The sequence below is a fragment of the Rhinolophus ferrumequinum genome, chromosome 21 (assembly GCF_004115265.2).
Source record: "Rhinolophus ferrumequinum isolate MPI-CBG mRhiFer1 chromosome 21, mRhiFer1_v1.p, whole genome shotgun sequence".
NCBI classification, from domain to species: Eukaryota; Metazoa; Chordata; class Mammalia; order Chiroptera; family Rhinolophidae; genus Rhinolophus; species Rhinolophus ferrumequinum.
This window is the reverse complement of record NC_046304.1, coordinates 49,613,700-49,638,408: the sequence shown is the minus strand read 5'-3', so window position 1 is coordinate 49,638,408 and position 24,709 is coordinate 49,613,700. Positions and strand designations below refer to the sequence as shown.

At 55.9% G+C, this 24,709-nt stretch overlaps 2 protein-coding genes across 2 annotated transcripts; one reads left to right on the top strand and one right to left on the bottom strand.

Moving 5' to 3' along the window:
* Positions 1-12,173: 12,173 nt before the first annotated feature.
* On the bottom strand, positions 12,174-15,322 carry GPR142 (G protein-coupled receptor 142). Its single transcript, XM_033090975.1, has 3 exons — positions 15,234-15,322; positions 14,138-14,296; positions 12,174-13,455 (listed from the first exon to the last, which is right to left on the bottom strand). Exons 1-3 carry the CDS (start codon positions 15,256-15,258, stop codon positions 12,584-12,586), a joined length of 1,056 nt encoding a protein of 351 aa, XP_032946866.1. The 5' UTR covers positions 15,259-15,322; the 3' UTR covers positions 12,174-12,583.
* Positions 15,323-19,640: 4,318 nt separating this feature from the next.
* Positions 19,641-24,595, top strand: BTBD17 (BTB domain containing 17). Its single transcript, XM_033090974.1, has 3 exons — positions 19,641-19,800; positions 21,324-21,600; positions 22,865-24,595. The coding sequence occupies exons 1-3, from the start codon at positions 19,716-19,718 to the stop codon at positions 23,937-23,939; spliced, it is 1,437 nt and encodes a 478-aa protein (XP_032946865.1). The 5' UTR covers positions 19,641-19,715; the 3' UTR covers positions 23,940-24,595.
* Positions 24,596-24,709: the final 114 nt, after the last annotated feature.

Here is a 24,709-nt window from a genome sequence, read left to right as displayed (position 1 = left end):
AAAGGAAATTTGCACTGGAAATTGCTGAGGCAGAATCACCCTGGAGCCCTTTGCAGCAGGGGATGCTATGCAACGTTATGACCTCCGGGCATCTCACCCCACAGGGGAGCTGGGCTCTGGCCTCAGTGAGCTACAGGAGAGCCCCAGGCCTGTTCTAGGCTGCACCCCCGTCCACAGTCCAGCCTCTCCTTTCTGCTGACCTGGGAGCCAGAGCTGTACTTCAACAGTGGACAGTGGGAGGGGTTCCCTGGTATCTTGACCCCACTACGGTCCATTGCAGGGCTCGCCATGCTGGTGCAGGAGGGAGCTGCCCCGGGTATGGGGCAGGATGGGCTGCCTCCCTGCTGTGAGCTTCTCAGAGCCTTTAAAACTGCATGTCACAAAGCAGAGTTTTCAAGAACTGCAGCTATAGATGTTCCCCTCCCCCACACCTCAGCCTCCTTGGGGGAAAAGTACAAAAAGTTGAGGTTGTCTCTGAGGCCACCAAGAAATGCTTAATTGCTTTCTGAGAGAATTGTCACCTCCTTCTGGTTTCCTCCCCCTCTCCATTATACCGCTGCACCTCTTCCCCAACCACTGGAGGCTCTTGCTTAGAGAATTGGGGCTGACGACGTGTGCTCCCTGGCGGTGTCTCAAAGTAACCAGGAGCCATGTGCTGAAGAGCAGCTCCCTTCTCCAAATATATTGCCGCAGCACCTTTGCTGAAAAAAAGAACCCTATGTTTTTGGGGAATAAATGTGCATTTTTCTCTGAGCCAGGAGCTCATTGACAGCAGATGGATGGTGGCCCAGGCCAGCTGAGTCAGCCAGACTTTGGAGCAAGCAGACAGTGTGAACCAAGACGGGATGGGAGCCAGCCAAGGAAAGCGAAACACAGGGAGATTGGGAGGCTTTCTTCGTAGGAGTTCAGTCAGCACCTTGTGCAACTTGATTCAGGTTGAAGGCCAAGCACAGGAACGAGTATTATAAAGGGTAGGCTAAAAGGCAGTAACAAATAGACCTCAAAGTGTAGAATGGTTCAAATACCTTAGAAATTTGTTTCTTACTCGTGTAACACACCAAGACAGGCCTTCTGGGTTGGCCAGTGGCTTTCCTCCACATGGTGATTCAGGGACGGAGGCTCTTGGCATCTCAGGGCTCTGCCATTCCCCAGGGTCTCATTGTCACCTACACCAAGCTGGCAGAAGAACAAAGGAAGTATGAGGGAGGCCCACCCACTTCTTAACTGCTTTGGCTTAGAAGTGGCGTACATCTTTCTGCTCAGATTCTATTGGTGGGAACTAGTCACATGACCACCCCGAGTTGCAAAAGCACCTGGGAAGTATAGTCACTGCTCCTTAGTGACAACTCTATACTATGAAAGGGGAGCAAGGATTTTGGTGGACAGCTAACCATCTCTACAACAGGACGCGATCAAGGCATTTAGGTCATGGGACCAAGAAAGAAAGCAATTCATTCCAAGTTTTAGGGGACTTTCTGGAAGAATAAACCGGATCTTAAACTAGGGAGTTCTTTTCATTCCCCCCTTCTTCCGCCACCCCCGCCCCCCACTCCGGTTCAAGCCGTTGTTTCTCAGTCTAGCTGTGTAGGACACAGCTCCCTGGCCCGTGCTGGTATTATGAGCCTTGCGCTCCACTTCCCCCAACCCCCCACCCCCCCACTCCCCACCCCCCATCAGTGAGGCAGTCCATCGGTAGTCGGTGGGCCGCTCACAGCAGCTCATGGCAGCTCTCGCCAGCTGCCCGCCGCTGACAATGGGGGAGTTCTTTTTAGACAACTTGCTGGAGAGGATTTTGCTCTTGCCAAGGACTCAAAGATCCAAGAGCATCAGAACTGGGCAGAAATACAGGGGAAAGCTAGCAGAGAAGCAAAAGTGGGTAATTAGGGCTAAGAAGCTGTGCTGTTCACCTGCAATTGGTCTATCTATAAATAGTCTGTGTCCAAATTTCCCAGCCCACTGTTTGGAGCTTGGGCCTCTGGCAGAAGCTGCGTGGACAAAGATTTGGATGCCTCTGTATGGAGGAGGCGCCAGCGAGCAGGATGAGGCTGCAACCCCAGGTTGTGGGTGGAATCAGAACGCTTCCTTTTCCTTCTCACCTAGAGTCAACGTGCATCACCTGGAGCCTTCGTTGTGCAGGCACCTGTATTAGTTCTCTATTGCTGAGTAACGAATCACCGCAAACTTAGAGGCTTGACAATACCCACTTAGTAGCTCAGTTTTGTAAGGCAGAAGTCTGAGGTGGGCTTCACGGGGTTTGAACCTGGGTCTCAAGGCCGAAATCAAGGTATGGGCTAGGCTGAGCTCCTGTCGGAGGCTCTGGGGAAGAACCTGCCCCCCAGTTCACTTAGGTTGTCAGCAGAACTAGTTCCCTGCAGATGCAGGACTGAGGTCCCCATTTGCTGTTGGCTGTCGGCTGGTGGTTTGTCTCAGTTCCTACAAGCTGCTCTCAAGTCCTTTCCATGCAACCCCCGCTCTTCAAAACCAGTGATGGTGCATCAAATCCTTATCCTTGGAATCTCTGATTTTCCTCTGCCCCAGAGAAACTGCTTTTAAAAGGCTTGTGTGATTAGGTCAGGCCCACCCAGATAACCACTCTATTTGAAGGTGAACTGCTTAGTAACTTTAATTCCACTGCAAATCTCTCTTGCCTTATAATGTAAAATAATCACAGAAGTGACACCTACAGGCAGAGATCAGGGGCCATCTTAGAATTCTGCCTTCCTGGGGCCTGAGGCTTGGTATCTGGGACCCAGAGTGGTGTCATTTGTCTTCTAGCCAAAGAGCTGCCCTGTTTGGTTCCCCTCAGTCATGGTGATGGGGTGACCAACTGGCTTGGCCCCAGCTCTTAGAATATACGTGAGAGATCTAGGAACAGAAGGGAAACGCACCCCACCCCGCAAAGTTCCTTTTTCTCAAAGCCTCATGGAGACTGGATCCCTCCCCCGACACACACACACACCCCGCCCCTGTCCAAGGAGAAGCTCCACACTGCATAGAACACTCTGCACCCCAGAGAAATAAAGCTGGGAGCTCACCCACTAATGGCCCGACTTGCCTCCCCAATACCCCTCACCCTCGCCCTCAGGTCTCAGGCCCTGAACGGAGCCCCAGAGTTCTCCAGCCTCCCCACCCTCTTGCCTCACCCTCCCTCACACACCCTCTCTGAGGGAAGGGCAGGCCTGGGCACAGTGACTTCAGGACTTGGCAGCCCCCCTGGCATTCCCTGGCCCACCTCCTGGCCACCCAGATGGTGCCAGGCCAGAGAGGCAGCTCCTGGTTTATCCCCCGCAGATGGCCTGCCATTGGGGAGGGCAGGGGAGAGAGGGGTGGGGAGGTCCTGCCCAAAGAGCCTGCTGCAACCGCCTCTCCGCACCTTACCTCCTTATCCCTGCCGCCACCCGCCTGTTGGCTCCAGACTTCCTTGAGGGTCTGCCCTTACCATGCTCCCAGCACTTCCTGGAACGTGTTTCTAATTTCTTTCAATGCCTGCTTCTTGTAGCAACGGCAGGTGGGGAGGCTCCTCTCCCCCGACCTGGGGCCTTCTCCCCTTCAGTTACTCAGGAATGCAGGTGCCTGCAGCAAAAACCACTAAAAATGTTTTCCTAGCAGCAGGCCTCTCCCCTGGGCCCCAAGGAGCAGAACTACCCTTTGTGCAATCTCCCCCCCCCCCCCCCCCCCCCCCCCCCCCCGTCGCTCTCCCCACCCCACCCCCGGAGCTGGCCCCACCTCAGACTCAACCTTGGTCTCCCCTCTTGTTGGCAAGTTTCAGGATCTGCAGAACTTGAAGAGGGCACCTTTCTTGGTAGTCAAACAGCTTAATCCAAGGTCCCCTTGTGAAGCTATGTGACGGGGCTTTTGGCCTTTCCTTTCCCCTGGGACCCCACAGAAGGCAGCGAGTGGCACAGCATGGTTCTCTGCAGGCAACAGGGAATGTGGGTGGTAAGGGGCCAGGCAGCCCTCTAGTTCCTCGGGGCGCAGACTCCCACTGCAGAGCCACTGGACAGGATGAGCACGGCAAGGGCCTGGCTGGTGAGCAAGGATGTGATTGATGTCTGTCCTACTCGGAGTTTCAAAGCTGAAAGGAATGTATCTGATTGGCCAGATGGTTTGTTCCATTCATGCACCCAGAACATATTTATTGCGGTCATGGATAAAAATGTCCATTTGTCACCCGCACTGAGAGGGTGTTAGGAGTCTGATGGTCAACCGGACAGCTTGGCCGGAGCAAGGATGGAAAGTGACCTGGGGAGAGCCAGGGCTGAGAGGCCGGGAATCGAGTCCAGAAGGGCTGCCATGTGGAGGAGCCAGGACTTCCTCCTAGAGCATGGGACACCCCTGGTTGGCTTCATGCAGTGACAGGGTCAGGACTGCTTTGAGAAGAGGAGGGGACAAGCCTGGAGGAGAGAGGCGGTGGGGTGAAGTAGGAACCCGCTGCTGGAATCCTGGAGAGGTGAGTGGCCCGGGGACCAAAGCTCCTCCTCCCCATAAGCACCAATAACCCACAATTGAGTGTATAATGAAAACTAAGTGTGCCCTTTGCCAAATCTGATTTGGCACCAAACAGCTCTGCCAAAGCAGAGGTTATTCTTACAAGTCCCGTTTCTTTTTGCATTTTCTCATCCTGTCTCCTCTTAGCCCCTCTGGCTTCTGAACAGGTTACAGCTCCCTTTCCTCTTTCCTCCTGGGACTCCTTCCTCTTCAAACCCTCAAACTTCTGCTTTTTTTTCCCCCTGTCTCTCTCTCCTCTGTCTGCCCAAGCCCATATTATACTTTTCCCCCCTTCATTGTTTGAAGTATCAAGTACCTCTGCTAGACCCCTTTCTGAAGAAAGAAGAGGAGGCTGAAGGCGGAAGGGCAGAGCGACTGAAATGTCCCAACTCCCCTCCCCCACACAAGTCAGAAGGGTTGTGACTGAGGGCAGAGACATGGGCCAGTCACCTCCTTGCCGGGGCTCAGACTCCTGAAGCACAACCTTGTGTAAAATGAGCAGGTTGTCCCCAGGCTCAGGAAGTCTCTATCAGGCTGTGATCGCACCCCTCTTCTGTGGCCCCAGGAAGTGTTCACTCATCAGCAAGCAGAACCAAGCCCTCGGAAAGACCAATAGCCACACCTGTTACTCACCTGAAATTGTTCCTTCATAGGTGTAACCCTTCCGCCGGGAACAAGAGGAACGGGGAAGGGGGAGAGGGAGAGGGGCCCACCCACATTCAGAAAGGATTTCTTCTGCGTCTTCCTTTCCATGGGACCGAGGAGCCACCTACACCCGCCTGACCAGCGTCACCCAGGGGAGCTGGCCTTAATCCTGGCTTCTCTTGGGCTCAAAACAATGCGGACCACAATAGGTAGTGTTAGATTACTGACCAGTGCCTCACTTCACAGATGTAGAAACTGGGGCTTCGGAGGCCCAGGGCTACGGGGCCAGTACAGGACACACATAGGCAGCCAGGTCACCTGACTCTTCTCAGGCCACCGCCTTTTCCCAGCAGTGCAGCTCTTCCCACATTGAAAATCCCGGTTACAGTGTAATGTAGTAAAATCACAGAGTAACTCATGAGGACACAGATTGTTATCATGGGACCACCTTAGAATTCTGCCTTCCACAGGATCTGAGGCTGCTGTATCCCTACCTGGCTGTACGCCAGGTCAGCTCCTGGGAGGAAGTGTCCTCTGCCATTGTCTGGCAGCCCCTGTCACTCCGTGAGGCCAGATCAGAATCCCCAATACATCTATATAACAGTGGGGCGGACAGTGGGGTGATAGGCCCTCGGGTACACTACTCTTGCCGTCTGGAGGCTGGTTCCCTCCCAGCCCAACTGGCCCAGACAGTCTCAGCCTGTGGTTTCAGGGTCCACCCAAGGAGCACAGAGATGGTCACAGGATGTCAGAGAGGAGAGAGCCAAGAGCTTGGCAGTCCAGCCTACAACGGCCCATCAGCCAGGATCCTACACTGTCTCTTTGCATTTTTACCTGGTAATCTCACGAGCATCATAAAAATTAGTATTCTTTTTTGTAATAAGTATGTATTGAGAGATTGCTCAAAGTACTGGTGGAGGAGCTGGAGGCAAGATGACAGGAACCTCACCTTCAGGAGACTGAAAGGAGAGGTCTGTGCACAAACGCAGTGGGTTCCCATCCAAGTTCCGAAACTGGCTCTGTGACTTAGCTAAGTCAGCGATCCTTCCTGATTCCTAGTTTGCTTGCCTGAAATACTGGGGTGACACAGGTTGCTGGTGAGAGAATGACTAGACAGGTGGACAGTGGCCAGACCCTCTCTACACAAATAGAACTCTGTCCCAGAATCTGCAGGAACCAGCCCAGAAAGCCGGCCTATTATCTAAGTGAGACTTGTAGGGAGTCAGACCTCTATCCCTAACGACTGGTCCAGGAGACCAAATAATAACCCCTGTAGCAGTTGGCCCCAGTGGCCAGGACTTGATTGATGTCTGACAGCTTCCCTAATTCTTGTCCCTGATTCCTGGGGACAACTTAGGGCCAATTAAAACCAAATAGGCACCTCTAACCGATCACGTTGGATGCCCCCCTACGGCTTCTCCTGGCTGACAACCTCCCATCCGGGCACACGGGGGGCCTTCTCTTTGTCCCACTTGGAGTCCCTGTCAAAGGCAGGTGCTGGTGGTGGACCCCTGGTACAGCAAGCTCAGAACCTTTGCTTGTTTTCCTCTGGGTGGCCTTCGTTCATTCCCACATTGGGGTCAAAGGAGTAGGGGATGTGGGAGAGCTGGTTAAGAGCCCAGAGCTCTAGAAATGGAAGGTAAGAAGATTCGAGGTGGAAAGGTTCACGGCGAGGACCAGAGGAGGCATTCAGACAGGGAAGCAGCACAGCCATTCTAGTAGGTGGTAGGAGCTCTGCCCCCTCGCCCTTCACCCGTAAGCCCCCTCTTTTCCACATCCATCCACGTCCCTGGGAGACTGGGCCACTCGGTCCTTCTCCCATGGCGAAAGAGCAATGCTCTCCCCATACCACGGCCTGCTGTTCTGACACCACAGCCCTCCCTTTAAAGCTGATTCACACATGCCCTGCCCCCTTCCCTCCACTGGCTAGTCTCCCTTTCCACCATCCCACTTTCTCGTGGCACCCCGTCCCCATATCCCATCTCCAGCACCGCCTGCCGCCCCCTTCCTGGGAGTGGTGTGGCAAATCAGAGGCTATGGTGCCAGGGCATCTTGGCATTCCTTTCCCTCTTGCCCTGCCTGCTAAATATACATCGTGGAGGAATCCGGGATGGAAACACCCAGACCTCGTTAACTCTTTCACCTCCAGCAGCCATAAAGAGGGCAGATGAGAAGGGAGGGTGGCTGGCAATCTGGAGCCTCTGCCCTGTCCATCACTCCAGGCCAGGAGGACGGGTCTTGGGGTCCCTGCTGGGGATGACTTGTGAGGAGGAGACCAACTGTGCTCTCACCACCCTCCCCCCAACCCCACTCCTGCCCAGAAGGAGGAAGCTGAGGTAAAGGAGGGCAGGTGGGGGTCTGTTGCTCAAATCTCCTGTCAGCAGTGAGGCTGTCAGGCCCTAACCCACTTTCTTCAGAAAGAACTGAAGGAAAGCCTCAGCTCTCCTTTCATGAGAAGGTGAGGGAGTGCCGGGCAGGCGGCCCACCTTCTCCCCAGGGTGGGTCCCCTTTCCAGGCTTCTTGAATCGAGGTGTGAAATCTGGGGAGCAGGCCTCAGACTGGAGGAGGTGGGAGTCCCAGGATGCACTTAACCCTCTACCTTTCCTTCTTCCCCAAATGGCCCAGGACAAGGCCCACCTTCTTGCACCCTCTCAGGCTGCGGGCTGGCAAGGGCAGGGGAGGGCTCGTGGGGAGTTGTCTGGGGGGGGACAAAAGTGGGGCAGGCAAAAAACTGTCCCTCCTGCTTTGTGACCAGAGGGACAAACTCAGCAGCAGCTCAGGGGACACCTCCAGAAGCAGCGGCAGGTGTGGACAGAGGCTGGCCCTGGGTCCCAGCTCTGCTTGTGACTCACTGTGGGGTTTGGCAGTCTCCCTCCCTCACCTTCCCGGCCTCTTTCTCTCCATCCCTGTCCTGTGGGGCTGCTGCCAAGGCTCAAGCTCCCTTAGAGGGCAGGATGCCCAGGTGTCTGCTATGGATGGACCTGCTGGCCAGGGGCTGGGTCCAGGTGGAACTGGACTGGGTGGGGCGAGTGGGACACCGGAGGCACTGACAGAGGCCTCAGGCTCTGAGCCCAGGCAGGCGGAGCTCCCCACAGTGGGGAAGGCAGGCCGGTGGGAAGGGTGGCTGGACCCTGCCAATGGAGGGTGGAGGGAGGAGGGCCATGAAAGGGCCCTTCACACAGTTCTAGCACAGGAAAACTTTCCAACCACTAGAATGATCTGAGAAAACTACAGCCACAGCCTGGCAGATGGACATGGCTTCATGGCTTCAGGGCGGAGGAGAGTGACTAGGGGAACAGCTGAGCTCTGCCACCCAACTACTACCCGCTGACCGTTGGGCCCCAGGGCTGACACACTTTCTGTGCGATAACTTGGATCTCCCACAAATCTGCCTTAAAGCCAGCCAGGCTCCCAGTCCCGTCTGTCCATCCAGCCAGTCCTGCAGCGCCCCCTGCTGTCTGAGTTGATAGTGACAGGCAAAAGGCGCAGTCCCGCCACACTGAGCCGCTCCAGCTTCCCCATTGACAAAGGAGGCAGGGCACGGGGGGTCTGCGGAAGCCAGTATTCCCCAGACCGCCCCATGTCAAAGACTGTTCTGTCGTCCCTGCCAGCACATGTATAACCTGGCCCGCCAAAGAGCTCAATGTTTAATTAGAAAGTGTGGTCCTGCCCTCTGGCAGCTCCTTCTCTGGGTAGGAGATCATCCAGAAACCTGCCTTCCTGTCCCCATCACGTCCCCTCCCATCCCCGCCCCCCCGCCCCTCCCCCCCCCTCCCCGTCGCCCGGACAGTTGTGGGCCCCTTTTACCCAACCAGCCTACCTTTTTTCCCGGACAAAAAGAGAAAGGGAAGCCCCTCAAGGGGAAAACTCAAATGAGCTGGAAGAGAGCCGTGGGAAGAGGCAGGGCTGGGAGAGTGAGGACACGCCCTGAAAGGTGCCTGGGAGTTTTGACATCTTCCAGGAAGAGAGGCCACGGTTAAAGACACAAGACCGAAGCTGAATCCTGCTACACCAACCCGAAAGAGAACGGAGGAGGGCCATTTCACTTAAGGCTAAGAGAAACTGGATGTGCAGCCAAACTGACATTTCTCTTTAAAATAACCATAGCGTTATTTTAAAGCGCTATATATAACCATAGCGTTATAGGGTTGACTGTGTCCGGTCCCAATTCGTACGTTGAAGCCCTAACTCCCTGTACCTCAGAATGTGAATTTAAAGAGGTCATTAAAGAGGTCATTAAAATGAGGCCGTTAGGGTGGGTGCTAAGCTGATCCGACAGATGTCCTTATAAGAAGAGGGAATTTGGACCCAGAGAGATGGCAGAGTGGGCCCACACAGAGGACGGTGTGAGGACACAGGGAGAAAGCGGCCGTCTGCAAGCCACGGAGAGAGGACTCAGAAGAAACCAAACCTGTCCGCACCTTGATCTTGGCCTTCCCGCCTCCAGAACTGTAAGAAAATAAATTTCCATCGGGTTTGCCACCCAGACTGTGGGGCTTTGTTATGGCAGCCCTAGAAAATGACTCCACGTCGATATAGAGACCAGAAAACAATTTGTCAGCCAACTTCCAAACCAGCAAAAATCATATATAGACTTGGGAAGAAGTGAAAGACCCTTTCAAAATAACTGTCCTCCAATATTAACAAAGTGTTAATGACAAAACGTCAGATCCACGACAGATTGCACAATATGTGGGGGGTCCTGTAAGGAAGAGACAGAATTTCACAAAGGGTTTCTGTTTGCCAGGATGTCTGAGCAGATGGGTTGGAGAAGGAGAGAAGGGGCATCCACGCCACTGCAGCCTCATTCTTCCCTAGGAGCCATTGACAGCTTTAGGATTTTTAAAAACCCACAAAAACAAAACAGAAAAACAAAAGAAATCAAGATAAAAATGCATAAGGGAAAGAAAAACAGTTTTAATAATACTTTTCATTTACATTTCTGTGAGAGGCTTATCAAAGCGAGGATCTCTTCATTTCAGTAAAGGTTACCAACAGGTTGAAAAAGGAAATGTTACCTAATGCAGCTTATTAGGAAAATACAATATTGGTTCCCAAATCCGGGAAGTCCAGGACCAAAAGGTGATAAGCGATGCAACGTGTCCCTGAAGCTGCCCTTCTGCTCCTGATAGGTGACAGGTGACAGGGGAACGGACCAGGGACCTGCAGGCTTGGGGTTTGAGTCTCTGTTGCTCTGGACCAGCTTAGACGCAGGTGTGTATCATCCAATCTCGCTGCCTCTCTTTCCCCAGTCTGTAAAATGGTTACAATACTCAGGATACGGGATTGTCTGAAAACACTGATGGTGCTCCAGACTGTGCGTACAAGTGAGGTCGCAGTGACACCCAGGTTCTGGTGGCTTGAAGCCCCAACCTCTGCCAAACTTGACCTGCTTCCATAGAGACTCCCTATGTATTTCAGGAAGTTTCTGGTTTCACCAGTGTCAGGATAAGTGAGCGAATCTTTCTGCCTCCTTGAGGTCAGTCCACTAACCAGTTGACAGAGACAACCTGTCATTGGTCTTGCCCCCTCCGCAGAAGACCTCCATGACAAGGGTCTTTCCTGATTCAGGACGGCTCTGCTGCAGGGTCCCGCAGGTTTCTTACAGAGTTTACAGAAAAAAGATCCCTCCCGCCCGTGCTCCATTTGGCTCTGCATCAGAAAGGCGCCTTTCTTCCCAGAGCCTCCTTCTGTAGGGTGGACTTGGGCCAGGGGGCTGGGCTGGGAGGGGCATAGTCTGTCTCACCTTCCAGGACCCCCTTCATCCCCCGAGGTGCCTGCACTTGCACCCCCTTCTCCTTAGGCATTTAATGAAGGCCCGGCGCATGAACTCTCACCTTGGGGAACCCCATGCCCCAAATCCACAGAGGGTCAGCAGAGACCACACTGTGGCAAAAATGGCAGGACTTACAGGTCCTCTTTCTTTTCTCTGAACTCCTGGGACCAGATGTGTCTCAGAATTCAGAATTTTTCAGAATAGAGAAAGGTTATGTGCGGCCTATTCTAAGTGTTTGATATTGATTCTAGCAGAGGGTGGGGCTGCAGGCGTAACCACACCCAGAGGAACCTAGGCAGCCGGTTTGCATCAAGACATACATCTTCTCCCATCAGTTCAGATCAGATTTTGTTACTAAATGTGTTAGTGGCAAACTCAGGAAAAATATCTCGGTTTTTCAGAGCTTTTTGGAATTTAGAATTGTGGATAAAGGAATGGGGACCTGGTTTTTCTTCCTTTTGGGCGTGGCTGAAAGTCCCTTCCTGGATGGCCCTGCTCTGGGGAGGAGAGAGGAAAGTGGGAAAGCCAAGCATTTATTGTGCACTGACTGTGTGCCCCGCACATATCAGGCTCTTTTGTCCATGTAACCCCATTAAGGGGCTGGGTTAGACCCTTCATTCAGGGGAAAGGTCAGGTGAGTCTGACCAGAAAGCAGAAAGCAAGCCCGCTAATGTGTTTACCCAACGCCCTGAGCAGGTGGGAGGTCCATCTGCTAATCTCTCCCAGCTGCCACTCCAGGCTGACATGGCTGAAAGGAGAGAGGGGGCCCTGGAGAGGCTGGGAGGGGACCAGCAGAGCCCCTCAGCGTCCGTCTCGGCTGAGGGGAGCCATCTCTTTCCTCTTGCAGTGGAGACCGAGGCCTTTCCCCAAGTGGAGTGGTCTCGGAGGGCTGGGCTAGGTCCTCCCTTCCTGCTCTCCCTTCCCTGGCCCCTGGGCTAAGAGGGCATTTCCTTCTCCACATAGTCATGGCAACAATGAAAAGTGCAGCCCCAGGAAACCTGCAGGCTCCTGAACGTACTCTGGTTCCAGGGCAGGGAGTCACACGGAATCAAACCAGCATGTTTGAGACCCAAGGGGTTGTGTCTCCCCAGGGCTTGGGAGTCAAATCTGCTTCAAGACCACTGCCTTTCCCAAGCAGCCTCCCTGCCAGTGCTTGGCCTAGCACATTCGGTTCCCCCAGCCCAGGACTCCTGAGATACCTTCCTTTTCACCCTGGCATTGCCACTGGAAGCCAGAGAAGAGATAAATTCAGGGAATGAGAGGTGGGCGCTAGGAAAAGCGGGTGGACTGGAAACAATTCACTTCCACATCTATCTTTTCATTCATTCATTCACTCATTCATTCATTCATTCAACCAACATTCATTTAGCCTTCATAAAGTGGCTGGTGAAATGTCCCTCACAAAGGAATGCCCATAGCGGCTGACATTATTAGGCTGTGCCTGACAGAGCCCTTTCCTTGCCCCAGGAAATGGGAATTGCTGGTGAAGCTAACGTAAAAGTTGGATAAAGTGTCCCCCCTTTACCTGGGCGGGGACCACCGCTGAAGGAAGGAACCTCTCGCCCTACCCCCAGACTGCAAAGTTGGGTGTTGATAAAGTTTTGTGGGCACAACCACAAAGGCCCAGTACATCTGGCTCTGAGCCACCCCAAGCTCTCTGGCTGGACCCCTTCTCTACAATTCTGCCCCTTTGGGGAGTCCTGGGGGCTTCAGCATAGGCTCCACCCCCATGCCCTCTGGCCGTGACCCCAGGCTGCAGGGCAGGTGGGCACTGTGGATGACCTCTTGGACGGTGACCCGGAAAGTCTTGCTGACAAAACAGTAAAGACCAAAGTTGACCGCTGTATTGAGCATGGCTGCCATGTTGGCCACGTCCAAGGCCAGATGGACCCTCCAGTCCCGGTGAACGGGGGCCACGTACAGGTGGAAGAGCATGACAACAATCCGGGGTGCCCAGAGGAAGGTGAAGAGCGTGGTGACGCCCAGGAGGATGGCTGTGCTCTTGCCCACCCGGGGCCTCAGCCCACTCTGGCCTCTCCTCCGTAGCCTACAGATGATGGCTGAATTGGTGACCAGGAAAATTCCACAAGGGATGAAATAGACAGTGAGGCAATGTGCCCACTTGAGGACCTCGTCCAGTGTGTTGGGGGGGTCCGCATCCCTCCACACATCCAGCCACCAGTAGAAGGGGATGCCAGTCAGCAGGGCAGCACCAAGGACGATGGTGATGGCCCGGCGGGTCCGGCCTGGGGACGAGGCAGCACGATGGTGCAGGGGGTGGCACAGGGCATCGTACCGGTCAATCGTGAGTAGGACAGCGATCCAGACTGAGGCGTGGTTGGCAGCAAATTCCAGGATGTTCGCCGTACGTACCACAGCCTGGGGCACCTCTCGGGCCAGCACAGCTCCCTGCAGGAGGAAGCCCACGAACACGATGACCACCTGGGTGACAATATCCGAGGCTGTGAGCGCCAGAAGGTAGTAGTAGGAGGCCTTCCTGGTCCTGGCGGCAAGGCGGGCCAGGGCCACGGCGGACAGGAGGTTGACTGATGGCAATCGAGGTCACAGAGGGGAGAGAGGTCAGAGGCGTTAGAAAGGCTGCTCAGACTGAGTTTTTCAAGGTGTCATTATCGTCCCTTCCCACCTGCTTGTTCTGGCTTCTCTTTTCCTCTTTTCAGACTCTTCTTAAAACTCATTTTGTTGGAAGGCTGACCAGACCAGCCCTCCTTGTCCATCCACATTCTGCCAGCCACTGACTTCACCCAGGGCGGTCTTTGCCTTACAAACAGGCTTCCCTGGAGACAGGCAGGGATGGGTTATCCCCCAAGGCTGAGCCCCCCTATTCTTCCCTGCATCTACACCCTCGCTCCAACCCCCAGCTCTGCTCTCTGAAGGCAGTGGATGGCACAGGAAGCTTTTGACTGAGCTGAGGGCAGTTTTACATGAACTCAGACGTCCTAGCAGAGTGCCCACTGCTGAGGGTAAAAGGTGGCTGTCTGCTCTGGTGAAACCTCGGGTTTACTGTGAGTACCCCAAATCCTGGTCCCTCACTTTTACTCCCTACTATGCTTTGCTCCCCAGTGACCCAGGTCACCCCCATCAAGGCAAGGGGAGCCTCGGGGGTTTTGTCTATGATCCTCAGGGGTCTGCATAGAGGATTGGAATCCATAAAGGAGGACCCCAATTTCTGGCCATCCGCAAGGCCCCAGACCCCAGATCTGCACTCACCAGGCAGCCCTAGGCCCAGCAGGATGCTGTAGAAGATGACAGGAATGACACCAGCCACACACGGGGACCTCCCTGGGATCTCTGGCCAATGGCCTTCAAACTCCTGGCTCGGCCCACTGCCATTGGGCGTGGGCAGCAGGGTCACTCGTGGCTGGCCAGCTAAAGAGGGCGGAAGGGCACGGGGTTAGAACATTTAGTTTCTTTCCAGCCTGGCCCGGCAGCAGCCCCACCCTGACCCTCACCCTCACCCTGACCCTCACCTTGACCCTGAGGTCTTTATTCACCCTTGCTTTGTGCAGACCCCTGATCAGGCCCACCCAAACAACAATCCCTATGGCCAAGCCCATACCCCCAGCCCCTCAGGGGCCTGGCTTCCCTAATAATGGGAAGAAGCTCTCGGTGGCGTTTGTTGCTGCCATGGAGACTATTTCTCTACTGCATTTCTCCTGGTGGGTCTTTAGCCTGGAAAGCGGGGCCCCCAAACAGGCTGCACAGCACAGTCGAGGCAGGAGAGGGGCACTTATGAAAATACAGGCTCCTGAGCCTCGCTCTAGGCAGTTTGAGCCAGAGGGTCTGGAGGGACTTGAGCAGCTGTGTTTTTCATAAGCATCCTGGGCGATCCTGCCCCACAGCGCCCCACGGCAGCTGCACGGCTCTACTCAACAGCCGCCCCTCTTCAAGGAGAGATGTTACTAGGTCCCCCTCTTTCCTTGGCTACAGCGCATCCGTCTTCATAGGTTAGCTCTATTGAAGCTGTAATGGCCCCGGTTTTCAGATGGAGAAATTCAGTCCAGAGGGTAAGGTGACCTGCCGACAATCGCACAGCTGGCTGTGGCCAGTCTGGGAAGAGAAGCGGCCACATGCTCTGGCTCCTGTCCTCCTTAGCCGACACTTTAGGTCTTCAGGTGTTACCTTCCAGCTTTTATTTTCTGCTGAAGGTCCTCCCCCACACTCCCAGCCCTCTGCTAAACCTAGTTCCCCCATCCCACTGCTCATTCATGATCAGCTTCAAGCTCTCCAGCCCTGGCTTCTGGATTCCTTACCTGTCCTTCCACCTGACTCTCCCCCCCCACCCACCCAGTTCTAGGTACTTTACCTGTCTCTTGTCCTTCGAGCCTCATGCTCCTGGGGCCTGAGTCTGGGGTCACCTTGTGGCTTTTTCTTGGGGTCCCTGAAGCTCCCTCCCAGCATTACCAGCTCTCCAAGCAGTTGTTTGTCCAGAGGTCTTCCAGCCACACTGAGCCCTGTTAGTGCAGAGAGGAGGGAGGAGGAGGAAGGAAAGGGTGGGGCTGAGCCTCAAGGGAAGAATCCGTCTATACAGTAGATGCAGCCTGGAGCAAGCCAGGATCCCCAAGGGTACACGGGCAGGGCAGGGGTCAGGCTGGGAGGGAGACCTTAGGGAGAGGGCAGGATCGGGGCTCTGGATGGACTACTTCATGCCCCATGGCACTCTGGGAACTGGCCTGGGCTCACCCTGAGGGGAGGACTTTGGGAACAGGCAGAAGGATTTGGGGAGCTGACTTTACCAGCATCAAGGAGAGAAGGGCAGGTCTGCAGAGACAGGTGGGGAAAACCAGTGCTGGGGAGGGAGAGGTGAGGCCCCCATGGGCAGGGCCCAGATCTGGAGAGGTCTCGTCAGCCAGGTTTGAAGGAGTCAGTCCTGCAGCAGCTGCCGATGGTGTGTCCAGGAGGAGGCTACCCGAGGGGCTACTGGCTTGGAAGGGGGGCAGGGAGCCGTGCGCAGTGGTGGCGGTGACCACTGAGAGAAGCCTGAGCAGGCTGCCAGCAGCACTGGGAAACCAAGACCCAGGGGCCCCCTGCAAGCTGTTGTTTTCCTGGTGCTGGTGAAATGGACCATCCCTCAAGGAATATCAGTCACTGGCAAATAAACACCAGCCGGTGTGTGAGCACTCTGGAGAGGCTGGAATCTGTACCGGCTGGCTCCCGGCCACTTCAGGGAAGAGTGACCAGTGCAGCCCACAGTGGGTGCAACGTGTGGGTTGATTCGGAAAGCTGATGCCCAGCCTGGCCTCGCTTCCCACACCTGCCCTCTGAGAATGGAGCAGTCTGGCTTCTGGGCTACCTAAGTCAGATTCCACATCTCGGGCTCGGGCTACCTTGACCCCCGCTCTCGCATCCCCACCTCCAGGGCCAAAGCAGGGCAATCACAGAGGCCTTGCTGCCCCCTGGTGGCAAGTTCTGACCCTGCAGGCCTCCGAGAGTCCACTGGCTTTGGCCAGGTCCCCTGGGTGGCACAGTGGGACCAGAGTAGAAACTACCCACTCAGGTCACCAGGCTGTATCTGGAACCCCAGCCCCAGAGAGTGCAAGTAGCACAGAGAATGCACCAGGCCACCACCTGTCTGTACCACGAAGCTGTTCGTGAGCCAGGAGCTGCTTATGGATGAGTTGTAAAGGCCCGCTATGTGGGAGGGGCCCCACCAACATTTCTTGAACACCCACCCTGCCCCTACACTTGCCACCCTCATGGTAGGTAGCCCCACAAGCTAACTCGGGTTACCTCCCTTTCACACAAGAGGGGACTGAGGCTCAGAGAAGCTCAGCAACTAGGCGAAGACCACAGAGCGAACTCAGGCTTTACGGAGGAGGGGGACGTGGCTCAGAGGGAGGGCATGCAGATGGGGAAGGGCATTCCCGTTGGGGGATAGCATGATGGAGGGTGCTGAGGCAGGAGAGCAATATGCGACCTTGACAGGGCATCCTGGCTTCAGGGGACGCTTTCAATAGTGCACGAGTTACTTCAGGGAAAGAGTCCTTGTTGTTTATTATTAGTGTGCCCTCGAACACACGGGGACTGACACCTGAACTCATAACTCCCTGATCCCCCAGCTAAGTGTCTGGGGGCACCCCAGCTCAGGAAGGGAGACGTTACAAATGCAAGGGCGCCTGCGTGCAGCCTGGGCAGGGCTGGGCCTGGGACCCACCCTCCGGGGTGGGTATCATCACACTCCAGGGTCTGATCACCCACTCTGCAGGTTCAGAAACCCTCCATCCTGCCCCACGCTTGCAAGATTTTCAACTGCTTTTACAGCGTAAGAGAGTCCTTGCCCGGTGGGGACATTCATGGCTACTGGAATAGCCAGAAAAGACAGCACAGGGTTGTGGAAAGAAAAGTGGAGCAGAAAAGCGGCACTGGAGTCCTGGCTCTGCCCGATCCTGGCTGGGAGACCAAGTCACGTAGCTTATAAACACTCTCATCTCGGTCAGGAAGTCACACTCTTCTCGGAGAATTGTTCTAGCTTGTGAGCTCATCAGACTTGCTCTCCAGGAATCGTGGAGCTTCCAGATCCTCAGGGCAAAATACAACAGTGTCTCAGACCCTCTATCGCCAAGACTGGGCAGGGCAAACACCCTCCTTCCTTTCTCCCACTCCAAGATGCTCACACGAGACATACACATGCATGCATACACACACGTGCACACACACGCATGCAGACACACACTCCAGCAATACTCAGACTAAGAAAACGAGAAGAGAGAATGCCTATTCCTGGAAAGCCAGTTTCTAAATTATTAGAGGAGTTTTAGGGATAATGGAAGTTAGAAATAGGAGGAGGTGAGGTCTCTCAGCGACGGGGGGTCAGAGAGGACCCTCCTGGGTTTTCTTGGTAACCTGGGGCCTCCCTTATTCCTGCACACCTGAAATGCCATCCACCTAACTCTAGTAGGTAGCTTTTAGCTGGGGTATACATGACAATCACCCAGGATGCTTTGAAAATACTGGGGGAGGTGGGCTACGCTTCCAGAAAGGCGCCATTTCAAGAAAGACTAATGGAGAGCCTCAAGGAGGCTGGAGTTAAGAAGTGTGTTTACCAAAATACCACTTTCTGAGTAGGAGGTTCTCTTAACATCATCTCTTTCTCCTCAATACCATTCTTATTGAAAAGCATTGCACATGGAAGCTGGACGCCCTCAGAAGCCCGGACTCCCATCACACTGAGGCTCTGTCTTGCTGCGCTGGGCTGGGGAGGTGGTGCAGCCCACGGGAAGGGCAGGCAGGCAGCCAGTGGGAAAGGGATAATGGATCTGGATGAGGGGGACCAGGCATGAAGGTCAGGGCAGCCAGGAGGGGCTTCCGCCGGGCTGTCCAGCGCCATCTCTGCCAACCCGGACAGGCAGGTGCCAGACCCAATTCCTGCTCTCTGTGCCAGCCATGGGCAGAAATCAATGCATCGAGCTGCTCCCTGGGATCCAGAGAGCAGGGAGGGCAGGCTCTGACCGACCCCCAGTCAAAGGCCTGACATGGGGAGAAATTCTGCGCTGGCTCTCTCAGAAGCCCCCACTTCAATTTATAAACCTTGAAGGAGTTCTTCCCAGGAAGACTGAGCCAAGCCTCACTTACTCCCTAAAAAGGTGAGGCCTCAACAACACCCGCCCACACACTGCCCCAGGTTCTAGACTCCATCCTCCTCTCTCTGTTCCTTTGTTTTCAGTAGAGCTCTCCCCTGTACTTACGTAATAGCAAGAGCTTGCAACCTAGCTCTGCCTCAGTCTCCCCACGGTGGTGGTGGTGGTGGTGGTGTGCCTAAGGTGGGGCTGGGTCTGCTGTGTGTCTCCTTAGAACTCTGGGAAGGGAAAAATTATAGTCGGAAGTTGGATAGAGCAGATAAAAGAAACCTTACAAGGAGGTGAACCTAGAGACATGAAGCCACTTGGGATGGGGCAGACAGGTGCCCACTTCAGCATCTCCAGTCCCCATGCCCAGGTTTGGGCTGCCCCGGTAGGGGGTGGGCTGCCCGTCAAGGGCCAGCCGCCTGCAAACTGGCTAGCCCTGCTCTGGGCAGGGGTGCCCCCATGCAGTGGTCCATGGGGTAGGGTGCATCTGCTGTCTGCCTGGCCTTACCGTCTTGGCTCACCTTGACCCTGGGGGAGGGGTCAAAGGTCATAGCCCACCATCCATCCCAGAGCATGCCAGGGACATTCTTCAACAAAGAACATGAACCTGATACCAGTTATCCATGGGCCCTTATTCGAGACCCTTGCCCTCCTCTCTGGAGAGCTAACTCACCCCAAAATGGGAGAGGGGGAGGGGTGGGAGCCTGAGCTGCCTTGTCCCGCTCCTCTAGCAGGCCCTTCCCTCCTTGCAGCCTGCTCACTGTGGTACTCCAGCCAAGACGCTGCCAAGCGTGCTCTGTGCCAGGGTGGAGGCTGTGCCTGGAGCTTGGGGGCGGGGGTTGGGGACCCTCTAGGCCAGTGCTGCCAGCTGTCCTGGAGACCCTTGCCTGCCCTTTGGAGAGCCCCAAAATTTCCCAGGAGAGGACCGGCTAACTCTGCTGGGTGGTAGGAGGTGTGGGGGAGGGTGCCGGATCTGTCCCCCTCGGGGCCCACAGGCAGCACAATAGCCCCTGGGGCTGCCACTCTCTGGCTAAAGAGGTTGCCTGGGCAACAGCTGGGGCCAGTTTTCCACCAATCCATGGCAGAGGCTGGGTGGGGGGAGGGACGCTGGCCTGGAAGGGGGTGCTATCCCCTTGTGCTGGATCCTATATAAGGAGGAGGGATGTGAGCACCGTGGTCTGGGCTTCACTGTCCCTCCAGGGGACTTGGGGACTGGGCACAAGATGCTTAGACTGGGCTGTGCTAAGCCTGGGTCCTGGGGCAGCTTCTGGGCCATCCTGACCTTGGTGGGCCTGGCCACTCGTGCAGGTGAGTGTGCAGTGGGCGGTGTGGGAGTAGGGGTCAGGGAGGAGGGCAGAACCTTCCGGCTCTAGCTGCACACAGGGAGGGGGCGGTGTTTAGCGGCCAGGGCAAGCACAGAGTCCATTCATCTGGGAGGAGGGCAGCCTGCCTCAGAGGGGAGGAGGGTCCGGGACGATGGGCGGGAGTCCTAACGACAAGGAGGCCCTTTCACTGTCCATTGTCCAGGCAGCTGGCTCCAAGCAGAGGCTGATGGGATATTATCTGCATTCAGGTCCTTTAAAGTGACAGCTTGGGAAGGTGGGGCTGGGAAACGAACCACCACTCCTCTCTCACCCTCCCTGTCTCCCTGTCTCTTACATACAGATGCTCTGCTCTCGTGTGAATCTTCTCTTCTAATGTCCAAACAGGCCTCAATGTGGTGGGGGAGGGGAATGGGTGCCCAGCTGCTGTCAGATGCCCTCCTTGCTGCCCTGTGAGGCTCCTCACACCACTCTCTGCTTAGGGAAGCTGCTGGCAGCGTTTTCTGTCACCGAGGTTTCCGTATCTGAGTGCGTGTCCCCGTCTGACCTCATGGCATCCCTAGAAACATGACAGGCCCCACATGGCCAGCCCGGAAGGGGGATGCCAGCCCTGACATGCAGGTACCACGAGAGTCCCATTCCAGCACTGGCTAGGCCACTCGCTGAGAGTGGACTCTATCTCACAGCTGGGGTCCCAATGAGGTGGCTGGGCCTGGAAACGGCTCCCTTCCATGCCCACAATCTCTTCTCATGCTCCACCCCTCCCCTCCCACTCGGTGCTCCAGCCCCCTAACCCCCTCTCCTCTCTGAGCACCCCAGGCCCATTCTCTCAGCCTTTGCAGGGCAGGTTCTCAGCCTGGACACTCATCCTCCACCTGGCTCCTTCTCATCTCTTCCTCAGGGAGCCCATCTCTGGTTCCCGTACCTAAAGTAGCCTCACCCCCACTACTGTCACCTCCCTTATTTGTCACTATCTAAAACTAGAGTGCTTATTTGTGTACTTACTGTGACTTTCCTGAGCGTAAGGACCTCCCTTGTTTTGTTCACTGCCCTATTCTGAGCTCCTAGGAGAGTGTCTGGCATGTAATACTGGTTAGTGAACACACAACTTCAAGGACAATTCTTCGGGAAGTGAAGGGTGGGTACCAAGAGATTCCCCAACCCTTGCCTGGGGGTCTGGCGTTATGGAGACCAGTTCTGGGCATTTTGTCCCACACTGATTTATGTCTTCTGCCTTCCAGGAACCCACCTCCCTTTCAAGAGCATCCTCTCAGGTTCTGCTCAGGGTCAGGTTCACCACCTTCCCCACTCAGGATGGGCTTGTGTGCAGACACAGGAATCCATGCACTTCATGAGCACAAACCGGTGTGCACATGGCTTCCCCAGGCCCATCCAGTCTCTTCTCACACCCAGGCACAGGTGTCTCCAGCGGGTCCCTCTGCACCCCTAGATCACCGTCCCAGGCTCAGGGGGTCTTCTCAGGTGATGCTGTGTTCCTTCCCGCTGCAGCCCAGAGAGCCGATGTCAGTGGCGAGGCAGCAGGCACCTCCATCAACCACTCCCAGATGCTGCTCCAGCGCCTGCAGGAGCTTCTGAGGCAGGGCAATGCCAGCGACGTGGTTCTGCGGGTGCAGGCTGCAGGCACGGATGAGGTCCGAGTCTTCCATGCCCACCGCCTGTTACTAGGACTGCACAGCGAGCTGTTCCGGGAGCTGCTGAGTAACCAGAGCGAGGTGATGCTGCTGGAGCCCAGGGACTGCGCTGCCATCTTTGACAAGTTCATCAGGTAGGGAGGGGAAGGACTGGGGGGGGAAGCTTCACCCCTTCCCAAGCCTGCGACCCTTCTACACACAGGGTCATGGAAGCCCTAGCCGCTTAGGTCATTGTGTCCATTGGGACAATGATGCCACCACCTCCTCCATCCCGTCTCCCACGGCTCTCTTTCTTGCAAATGCAGCGTGACTCTCCGTCCCTGACTGTAAGCCCTGTGGTTTGATGTCAGTTACCAAATGCCCGCAGAGCTGTTTCCAAACCTGGCCAGGAGAGCTTTTTAAAACTACAGATTCCTGGGCTCCACCCTGGAATATTGGCTTCAGGTCTGGGATTGGGTTTAGCAGGCATTTTTTAATTTTTAAAGCCTCTGTGTGATTTGGTGTCTGGCCAGGCTTTAAACCACAGGGCTGGGGAGTGAAAACATTAGCCAGCTCTCTTCTGCTCCTTCCTACTGCCAGTGGACGGCACAGGAGGTGCCATGCGTGCTGTAGTCTCAGAAAGTAAGCCTGTGTTAATGGCTTAGACAAAACGGTTGCAAGAACTCCAGCATCACGTCCAAGTTCCAGACAACAGGAAGAGGGATAACACAGAAGGGCAAAGAGGGTCTTCCTCCCACCCCAGTAGTTTCTACTTCACCAGACTTTTCCCAACCCCATACCGTGCCTCTGCTAACATTTTCCTGGCTAGAATTTAGTCACATGGTCACACTCACATGAGGGAACCCGGGAAACATCTTTTATTCCCAGAGGCACACGCACAATGAGGGGGGAAGACACAGTGGGAAAGATGGGATTGCTAGAAAAGGGGGATGGGAGAATGGGAATTAACCTGTGGCCACCTGCTTTGTAGCAAGTACAGTTCCTTCTCCAATTGTCTCAATAACCCTGAGGGGGTGGATGTTATTCCCGATTTCCTAGACGGTTAACATAAGGTTGAGTGATAAATGAAGTTAAATTATTCGCTCACTCATAGCAAGTAGGTGGTAGAACTTGGATCTGAACGTAGATCCAAGTAAACCCAACAATGGCAGGAGCACGTCTGTCTCGGTCTAGCATAGAGCTCAGGACCTAGAAGATGCTCAGTAAATACATGCTATTTCCATGTCCCCAGGACAAACCCTGGAGGCCCGCTGCTCTGTTTGTGTCCCTACTACGAAGCACTCCCCCTATGGCCGGGTCCCCTCCGGACTCAGAAATCGTCACAGGGTGGGGGCGGAGGTGTGTGTGGAGGGGGTGGCTCCGCCCTGACGCTGTCCCATATCTGCATCTCTCCCACAGGTACCTCTACTGCGGCGAGCTGACGGTGCTGCTGGCCCAGGCCATCCCTCTGCACAGGTTGGCCACCAAGTACCGAGTGGCCTCTCTGCAGCGGGGCGTGGCCGACTACATGCGCGGGCACCTGGCAGGGGGCGCAGGCCCAGCGGTGGGCTGGTACCACTACGCGGTGAGCATGGGGGACGAAGCCCTGCGCCAGAGCTGCCTGCAGTTTCTGGCCTGGAACCTGTCAGCCGTGGTGGGCAGCGCCGAGTGGGGCGCCGTGAGCCCCGAGCTGCTGGCACAGCTCTTGCCGCGCTCGGACCTGGTGCTACAGGACGAGCTGGAGCTGTTCCAAGCGCTGGAGGCGTGGCTGAGCCGCGCGCGGCCATCACCCGAGGTGGCCGAGTGGGCTCTCCGTGCCATCCGCTACCCCATGATCCCGCCCGCACAGCTGTTCCAGCTGCAAGCGCGCTCGGCGGTCCTGGCGCGCTACGGCCAGGCTGTGGCCGACCTTCTGCTGCAGGCCTACCAGTTCCACGCCGCCTCGCCATTGCACTACGCCAAATTCTTCGATGTCAACAGCAGTGCCTTCCTGCCTCGCAACTACCTCGCGCCCGCCTGGGGCGCCCCGTGGGTCATCAACAACCCGGCCCGCGACGACCGTAGCACCAGCTTCCAGACGCAGTTGGGCCCGAGTGGCCACGACTTGGGCCGCCGCGTCACGTGGAACGTGCTCTTCTCACCGCGCTGGCTGCCCATCAGCCTGAGGCCTGTCTACGCGGACGCCGCGGGCACCGCACTGCCAGCCGCGCGCCCGGAGGACGGCCGTCCGCGGCTCGTGGTCACGCCGGCCAGCAGCAGCGGCGAAGCGGCCGGTGTAAGCTTCCAGAAGACGGTGCTGGTGGGGGCGCGCCAGCACGGCCGCCTGCTGGTCCGCCACGCCTACAGCTTCCACCAGAGCAGCGAGGAGGCCGGCGACTTCCTGGCTCACGCCGACCTGCAGCGGCGCAACTCCGAGTACCTGGTGGAGAACGCCCTGCATCTCCACCTCATCATCAAGCCCGTCTATCACACCCTCATCCGGACCCCCAAATAGCTATGCGGGGCTGGAGCGGGGAACACTGGGTCCCGGAAGTCTCCGCATGGGGAAATAAAGGCCTGGCATAGATAGCTCAGAGGAACTGGGAGGGGCCTTGCAAGTGGAGGGGCCTACACTGGCCCCCTGGGCTGGCCAGAAACTGGTGACTTCGGAGGTGGGTGGAGTCTAGGTGAGGGCGGTAGACCAGATGCCAGGTTTCAGGAGTTGCTTTTACAGCTGACTTGGTTGAATAAACCGACGCTCGCTCGGAGAGGCAATGGGATGATTGAACCGCTGGATCCCAGGGGGAAAGAAATCAGCCCAAGGGGGATCCCACAAGTCTAGGGGTTCCTCATCTTTCATTCGTTTTTTGGAGGCCTCCTACCCCCACACAGAACAGGGCAGCTAGAACAGCTGAATGGTCAGGGTTCCTGCCAGCCTGGGTAGCCTGAGCAAGTCCAGCCTGAGGAGTTTTCTCACCTTGAAGCTTAGGAGCTTAGCTGGGCAATTTCATTTGAGTTCTGCGGCTTCCTGTGGTCTGCGCCACCCCACCCCCCTTTCTGACCTCTCGGAGGAGGGGCCCGGGGCAGGTGTGATGGGACATGAATGGGACTTGCTAGCCCCGCCCTTCCTGGGAGTGGCCTCAGGGTCTAGAGAAAAACCCCTCCCCCCCAGGTGTTTGTAGGTTGGTGCTGTGCAACCGGCCAGAGGGAGATGGGGTTTCGGGGGAGGAAGGGGCAAGGGAGTTGAGTTGAATCTCAAATCAGTCATGGCTACCACATTCCAGA